The sequence below is a fragment of the Zootermopsis nevadensis genome, unplaced genomic scaffold (assembly GCF_977971745.1).
Source record: "Zootermopsis nevadensis isolate Lab colony 2312 unplaced genomic scaffold, Znev_1.0 Znev_ptg000008l, whole genome shotgun sequence".
Taxonomy (NCBI): Eukaryota; Metazoa; Arthropoda; class Insecta; order Blattodea; family Termopsidae; genus Zootermopsis; species Zootermopsis nevadensis.
The window spans coordinates 11,767,057-11,775,494 of record NW_028259140.1 but is presented as its reverse complement, the minus strand read 5'-3'; the positions used below and the strand labels follow the sequence as shown (position 1 = coordinate 11,775,494).

The following is an 8,438-nucleotide window of genomic DNA, read 5'->3' as shown; positions in this document are numbered from 1 at the left end:
ATATTACAAAGAGCTTCGAAATTTGTATTCCTTGTCTACTTCTTCAGAGTGATTCGAAAGATGTACTGGGCTTTTGAAATTACAACGATGAACATTCGGGTTACTTAAGAGAAATTCAAACTTCATTTTGAGAAGACAAATTAAAATGCAAAGAAACTGTTGAAAAACAAAATTAATTTGGGGAAGATACACATTACTGCGGTAAATCGTACCGTTATAAATACTGACACTGCCATCTATGGGAATTCGCTTTCACCAACAAGAAAGTTAATTTCAGCAACCGGTAACAGATGGCATCAGCAAGTACTACTAAAAAATTTTTCAGTGCATGCTCATATGTGAAACAAACGCAAATTTCAGCTTATTCACATTCAATTGTGTAATTAGCGCTCTCTGCATCCATTGTCGAATATTTTTCACTGTTTTTTGGTCCCTGAGTGAAATGGCATGAAGCATAACACCGCAAACTTGCGTCTGTAAATTTAACGTGGATTCGCTTTAGTCTGCTAGGCATTGACGGATCCTGGCCTGAAAGTCATTAATACTATCATTCAGTGGTTCTATTATAATCTTGAATAAAACAAAATTAATTTATATACCTCAAATTTCAGTGGTTTGGCGGTACGATTCTAGCCAGTCCGGGGCATTCACCACTATGGCCACGGCTATGATTGGAACAGAAACGTTATTTCAAATGCCAGCGACAGTAGTTCATAATTTTCATGCGCGTTTCAATAAAGTACCTTTCGTTTCTTCCAATAATTTTCATCATGTTTTGGATAATTTAAAATAATGCTAAAAAAACACAAGGTAGCTCCCAAATTGAAGCTAACCGTCAAGCAGTTGGCACTTAATATCTAGCCAAGAAATGTTTCATATTTATGGAATTGCACGTCGTCTGATTGGGGGGGGGGGGGGGGGGGGGGTTTATAGCATGCATCTTTGTTGATGAACCTGAATCAATGAGGTCACTCCGGCAAACACATGCGTTTATGGAAGGTTCATATTGAAATGCCCACTACAGAAAATGGGATGATGATGATGTGGACTGGACATTAAATGCCTCGCATAAAGACTATCCAGCGGGACAGGGTGCTGGAAGAATGCCCTATGTAAAATACAAACAGGACATTATAATCAAAGTTTATTTTTAAATTTGTCTTTTCAGTACAAATGTATAAATGTATATTTATATTTCTTGATGATTCTAAAATCAGTATGAAAAAATTAATTATTCAAATGTATGGAGTGTGATGCTTCAGAGCTCGCTAGAGTCTGTTCTCTCGATTGTCAACAGAACCTTACCCACATTTTTTCGTTCGGCCAGGACCTTGGTGGCGTCTACCACCTGCAATAACAGATCAGGAAGTTGTGGTAAAGACGAAGATCAAATCACCTGCTGACAGTCATAATAATTCGATCCTGCCAACAAGTGTCAAGTCAAGACGTCAAACTCTAAATAAAGACTGCACCTGTAAAGATCACATGAACCACTGATAAATTAATATGAATCATCAATAACATAATGACTGGTAGAGAAAGACAAGAATAATTTACCCCAGAGCCACCCTATTCATCATAAAACACATGGACCACAATTAAACCCAGGCCTTCACTCTAAGGGCCCCTTCACACGTGGCTCACATGGGCTGAAGCGACTGATGGGGATAGAAATCTCAGCAAAATGCATTGGACCCTTTCAGACGAGAGCCGCTGAACCTGTGTGAGCGGCTCATGAGCCACTACTCAGCTCTCCCCGCGAGTAGCGGCTACTGGAGGGAAGAGTTTTGCCTGCTTTGACGTGGAACCCTTTCACACGAGGCTCACTGAGCTGCAGATCAAGCCAGTCTAGCCAACGCATTTATACGGGGGAGAAACTCCAGTAAGTTGTTTGTAATAGGTAACTCTAGCGGAGGGTCACGAGAGCCAAACTCTGAATTGCACGTGAGCTGCATACCGGCTCAGCGAGCTGCTCAGCTGAGCGGCTCACGTGTGCAAGCGGTCTAAATGTCTGTCCAACTACAAGAAAACAGTCTCAGGTACTAAAAAGTGACTCCCACTTCATATTGGGAGGCCACGGGTTGATGCCTCAGCCGAGACTGGCCATCCTCACCAAGGATTTTATGGTTTTACTCAGTCCTTCCATGCAAATACTGTGACAGTACCTTCATTTAGCCACGACCACTTCCTTCCTCACACTTACCAACTCATTATGCATCCTCCATTCAACGCTGTACAATCTAAAGCAACTGGAAGCGTCGTTAAATAAATTTACAAATAAATACTTAGTGAGAATTGGACCTTATCAAGTGGCCATGTGGAGTCGATGTAAGGTTTGATTTTCCCCTCTTCGTACAGCTGGAACAAGTAATCCATAGCTTCTCGAATGCGGTCGGGCTCCCGCTCCATCAGCAATCCGAGGTGCAGACCCGCCACCACACGGTTGTGCATGATGAGGTCTGTAGCGCTGATGCCCTTGGTGTCCCACCACATTCGCAGAAAGTTCCACATCCCAATCTTCTTGCTGCCTGTCACCACGCTGCTTGAGCCTGTGACATCATCAGACCAACAGACGGCTCTCAATACTCGGCTCACATGTCGGACGAAGCATTCACAAAACTGAGATGTGAATACCGGACATTAAAGATCAGGCAAACTGGAACAAATATTCTCTACATGCATTATTCAACTGATGCCTTTTTAGTATTTTGTTAATTGAATTTTTAATTTCTTAGTTAAAAGTCTAATCAATGCTGGGATTACTCTGATAACCCCTGATCCATAATTTGAAATTCATGTTTCCTTTCTGAACTCGAGCCTCGTAAATATGTAAAGACGTGGCAAAAAGGAGGGAGCGAAAGAAGAAGATACTGAATACAATTCAAAGATTATGAAAGCAAGTCTTCAAGTTTTTACACCGAAAGTACGTTTTATGAAAACTTGGCACTGGTAGCTTAGTTGAAGCATGAAAGGTGAAGTTTGTGTCTGTATAATTGCATTAAATGGAAAATGGTATTTAAAAGTACTCAGCTCCGAAGTACGCTGAAAACAGTCATTCTTATTTGTTTTACTGTCCCCAGTAACTTATAAATCAATGCTAAGTGACAGCACACTTTTTGAAGATTTCTGTCTTCTGGGTTGTTGCGCCGTGTAGTATGGTCGATGCCCACCAACGTTTCAGAGGTCAATGCTGTCTCCATCATCAGGACGAGGGACTTCTACCAGACTACACAGCGCAACAACCCAGAAGACAGAAATCTTCAGACTTGCCACTGTAAAAACCTCAAATCCCACAGCACACTTTTTGCTAATCTGTAAATTAATAATTTACTTTATAAGACGTGTTCATCATTCCCCACGCCTCCTAATTGATGCCTGATCATCCAGTTACTTCTGAAAATTTATTTCCGCCTTTGGAACCCTTCAGATATGCATTGTTTGTACAATCGGTACAACCCATTTAGGTCCATTTCTCCCTCTCTGTGCCTTACTGAAGAGGAAAATAACCTGTTTGGACCCATTTCCCCACAAACTACTTTCGATCTACTTCTTACGTCTCACCAATAAGCACAGCTCGTCCCAGAGGTTTAAGCAGACGCTGACTTGTGCTGAAGGCACTCCCTGCCACGCTGTCGATCACTACGTCCACGCCATCGGGGCTGTGTTTAAGCAGCTCCTGATCATAGTTATCGTGGTTCAGTGGATGTGTGACACCATTCTTTTGCACTGCATCGCGCTTTCCTGGGGAACACGTACCAAAGATAGTGACGGTCCCTACTGAGCGGGCAAGCTGAGTGGCTGCCCATCCCACTCCACCTGCGAGAAGAGAAGTGCCACTTTGTCATCTACCTTCAATATCAAGGCTTCTAGAGAAATATAAATGCAATAAAGCTTACAGATGAACCTTCGCGCTCCGTCCTATCACCCTGAAATATTTATGGGTCTATCTTGGATCTGGTAATGTGGAAACGGTTCTTTGCGTATCTCTGGCATACAATACAAGCCATGCAGAAGGAAGGAAGGTTCGACAACAGATGGCAGCACAATATGCCCAGACTGTGTATGACTGGTCACCTGACTCCATCCACTGTCCCTATTGGTTGACTCAAGGACAAACAAGCACACGGCTCCAAGAGATAGTTGTGGGTACATACACAATGGGTAGTTATATCGCTCTCACATCTACTCTGACGATGGAGGAAAAGGCAGTGTCTGAAACACCGTATTGCGTAACTCCATAATTCCACAGATATTTGCCCAAGATTTAATCGCATTCAGTCATAATGAAAGTTACAAAATTACTTATGTAATGGAAGCCTTGTATACATAATTTTAATCAACCTAATATATTTCTTGGTATTCCAAATTCGATTAAAATATTACTATTCTCCTGAGTCATATGGTTTCTTCAAAGCTATGAACAATTAATGTACTGAAACATTCAAGTCCAATTCAAAACATACTTGTTGAATGTGAAACATCCGATCTATTATAATCCACACTGCTAATTACTGATAATTCCACTCTTTTTTGGTGCGAACAATGCCAAAATAATAATGGATAAAAATGTAGCACGAAGATGACAAAGGAAGGATATGTCAGAATTGACTACAGTCACTTTCTGTTGATCTGGTAATTCTTCCTTTTTCCAAATAGAAACACATCAGGAAACAAACCTTAGATTTCAGGAGAAGTGAGTAAAGATCACATACAACTGCTGTTATTGCACTTAAATTTGAGTAGATCAGTAACTTGGGGCAGACGACTACCTGCGCAAGACGGTATGAGGATACTCTGCCCATCGCGCAAGTGACCGATGTCCAGTACGCAGAAGTACGCGGTCAAGTAGTTGGCTGCAAGTGCTGCACCATGTTCATAGCTCATTCCAGATGGCAGCACGAAGCAGTTCGAGGCAGACACTACCACGTGCTCCCGATACAGATCTCCAGTGTACTGGTAGCACAGAACACGGTCCCCCACCTGCGGTGTCAAGGAAACTTATTGGATTTCTATACTTTCTGAACAGGCTCAAATTCCAGAAATTGTGAGGAAGTATTCATTGCCAATTTTCAGGGTTTCCTAGAGTCACTACGCAAAATACAAGAAACCTCAATCAGCATTTTTCTGAAGTCACTGTACTTCACGTTTCGGAGGATTGTGGTTGAAATATTCCGGGATGTTCATCCATGGAAATGGTGGAAAGACTTCACGTCCTCATAGCTATTAGGTACGTACACTCAGGAGATGAATGTGTAATGAGAGAGAGTAGACTATTCTAAATCTGACCGTTACTGCTCACATTGATGTGCGTCACACTGTCGCCCACAGCAGTCACTTTCCCAGCGCACTCCATGCCCAGCACGAATGGGGGCTTTCTCTCATGCAACAACCCTTGGCGGGTATAAAGGTCCGCAAAATTCATCCCGCATACCACCACGGCCACCTGCACATCACCCTTGCCCAGCAATCGGGTTGGCCATGGCATCACCTACAGAAATAAACCATCAACACAGTCATTTTGCAATTCCCTTCCACCCGTCACACATCTACGAAAACACACCGTGCTCACCTTAAGACACTCATAGCCGCCGTATCCTGACAAAACGACTGATAGTTGTGGATCACCTGCTGATATCATCCTGAAGAATACAAATAAGAGGAAATAACAGATCAATGTTCGGTCCAGGAGGGTGTTAACTGTGAAAATAAAAAATATCAAAACGCACTCAAAACATCGTTATGCAGCGGTAGTATAGTTACTTGAAATAAATACACGCAAATTATGGTCGACAATCATTACTGAAATAGTGGTAAATTGTTGCCAAGATCCTTATTCACAGTTTATCATGAGACAGATGGCCTTGAAGTGTCTGCTCAGCAGGCTTCCTGCTTCTTCCTTGAAAACTAATTATAGATCTCCCTCTGGGAAGTCACAACTTGGCTACTTTTCATGACAAAACAATAAATTGCGAACCATATGATACATTACTTTGGCTCTTGACGGTGAGTCAAGCAGTTCCTGCCAACAACCAGGAAGTAACACGTTTAACTTTGTCAGTGGACGCACGACGTAATCTCACAAATCCAAGTTTTTTGAAAACTTCATGCTAAACACAAGTGTCAAGACACAATTACGTCATATATCAGGTACGGCTAAGGACAAAAACAAACCAACATCTGTCACGCGCACAAGCCCAGACATTATCGCGTTAATCACATTCTGAGTCTGCGGTCGCACTGCAAGCGACATCGCGCGAACGTTTGACAAATTGCTTTCATGACTATCACAGGATGTCGTTGAATACATACCAATACATATTAAATGCTACTGAGGAAGTAATAAAAAAGCAGAGTAATTTCCGAAACTGCATTTCACCATCAGAACGCTGCTGAATTCTTTGATAGATGAAAATTTCCTAATTGTGTGGGCTACTTTGATAGGAAACATATCCGTTTGAAATGTCCAGAAAAATCGGGGACGCAGTTTTATAAATGCCAATGATGTGATTTTTTTATTCGATCACCATATCTGTAATGGCTTGGGAGACTAAATTTCATTTATGACATAGTTCTTTGCATGTACTCTTTTATTTCTTCTCTTATCCACATTCAAGAACGACAGGAATGCAGTTGGGATTAATGCAGCTGTGCGTTTTTAAACAGTTCAGCAGTACAACCCGTTCCTTTAAAAGTCGCACTGTGTCATTCCTGTTAATATATTTTATCACGTGTCTCCGATTCCGTTTCTACTTGACACATAGAACCCAACCTACAGATGCCTTGAATGGGAACTTTATTTTCCTCATTTTACACTGAGAAACCGGCTGTCCTCGTCTCGTTGTCGAATGGGAATAAAGAAAATAAATAAATGCAAATATTTCTATCTCCAAAGCCACTATCAGACACGGTGAAGTAAAGAAATCACCTCACTAGGAAATCCCAGCCACCCGCAACGTAGGATAACCATAACAGAAATATCGCTGACATCACAAGTACGCCCACTTTTATGAGACGAACCAACAGCGAGGAAACTAAAAAATAAAACTGTCTATTACAAAGAAATGGTGGAATGTCGACACCTAATATTTTCGCCATAAGTCATATATGGGTCCACTGTCATACTACCAAACAGAATCAGAGGATTTCTTCCAATCATAGATAATTTCAAACGGCCGTGTCCTCTTATAATTACATGCAAGGTCATTGGGTGAAACGTTTGGCTGTACAGAAAAATGATCATGAATGTAACAAATCTATGAGCCGTGCAAAACGTACGCCATTCGCCTATTTGCCATGCAGATTACGACATACGTACCTTGCTTCAACAGTCGATCCAGTGGTCCTGCCCGTAACTCACTAAATACCTTACTACACGCGTTTCAACATGTAGCACTGTCCAACAGGTCTACCACTCAAACAGTAACTGCAGAGTGACCAACACTGGCGTTCGATTAGTCTTCAATAAGATTCTTGCAAATGGCTCCGTATAATACGCACATTACACAAAGAATTTATATCACTGAAATGTTTTCTATTTAGTACATAGTTAAAAGTAAAGGACCACTTTCTTCTGTATTACCGTGTCAATACTAATTTGTCGATAGCTGCAAATTCTTACGTTATCACTAGGTTTTAATAAAATTTCCACCAGTTTAAAGTATCTGCCTTACATAAAGAACGACATGCAAATTGAGTGATGTTTAATGTCACCTTGACGAGCACAATGGCTTTTCATGCAGTCTGTTACAGCATCATCTGAAAATTTGGGAGTAAAAACAGTAGACGTCACATCGATGTGTGATAGACCTTGGGAATTTTGGACACTTAAAATAAGCATCACAAATACACAAATAAATTTAAGAACATTTATTATCAACAGCTACTTCCTACAATTCATCTCTACTATACAGCTCTAATATGACACTTATAATACAGTGGCATTATGCCTAGCAATGTATGGTCCTTGTAACAAAGAAACAAGTTAAAATATATTATCTAAATAATAATATGACCTGACATTTTCACTCAGACTTTGCAGTAGGGCAGCCACTATAACTGTCTAGCAAAGTGCCATTCTCAGTCAGAATCAAATTTAACATTACAAGAACCAGTCTATGACAGATGGACCGACACAAACTTCCAGCTTCCACACTGAACAACTTAAAGAAATGTCTACTGACATAAAATGGTTCATTTTACAGAATTTTACCAATGTAGCATAAACATATTTGAATGATTACATTTATTTAGACATTTTATAGCACAGATTGGTCAACTTGATTCTTCATTCTTAATTTAGTTTTAGATTTTAATGTAAAGCTTCTTATCAGACAGAGATGAACACAGCATCTGCCTTATCAAACGTACAAACATTGCTAGGACATTAAGTCGCATCTGTGTTACATAACAATTGTGCTCTGGACAATTAAAAAAATGAA

At 40.8% G+C, this 8,438-nt stretch overlaps 1 protein-coding gene across 2 annotated transcripts; it reads right to left on the bottom strand.

Annotated features, from left to right (window-relative positions):
• Window positions 1–1,131: 1,131 nt before the first annotated feature.
• Window positions 1,132–7,455, bottom strand: LOC110840146 (NADPH-dependent quinone oxidoreductase VAT1). Of its 2 annotated transcripts, none has more exons than XM_022084964.2 (7): window positions 7,316–7,455; window positions 5,570–5,639; window positions 5,300–5,488; window positions 4,770–4,980; window positions 3,562–3,816; window positions 2,302–2,549; window positions 1,132–1,348 (listed from the first exon to the last, which is right to left on the bottom strand). In XM_022084964.2, the coding sequence occupies exons 2-7, from the start codon at window positions 5,636–5,638 to the stop codon at window positions 1,259–1,261; spliced, it is 1,062 nt and encodes a 353-aa protein (XP_021940656.2). In that variant the 5' UTR covers window position 5,639; window positions 7,316–7,455; the 3' UTR covers window positions 1,132–1,258. The 2 variants fall into 2 exon arrangements, with proteins under 2 accessions (XP_021940656.2, XP_021940657.2); XM_022084965.2 differs by having other exon boundaries at window positions 5,570–5,697; window positions 7,316–7,434.
• Window positions 7,456–8,438: the final 983 nt, after the last annotated feature.

Coding starts and splice junctions, on each gene's coding strand:
- LOC110840146 (XM_022084964.2), bottom strand. CDS start 5,638: ATGATATCAGCAGGTGATCCACAACTATCAGTCGTTTTGTCAGGATAC. Junction 5,489..5,569: donor GCGGCTATGAGTGTCTTAAG/GTGAGCACGGTG, acceptor TTATTTCTGTAG/GTGATGCCATGGCCAACCCG. Junction 1,349..2,301: donor CCACATGGCCACTTGATAAG/GTCCAATTCTCA, acceptor CTGTTATTGCAG/GTGGTAGACGCCACCAAGGT.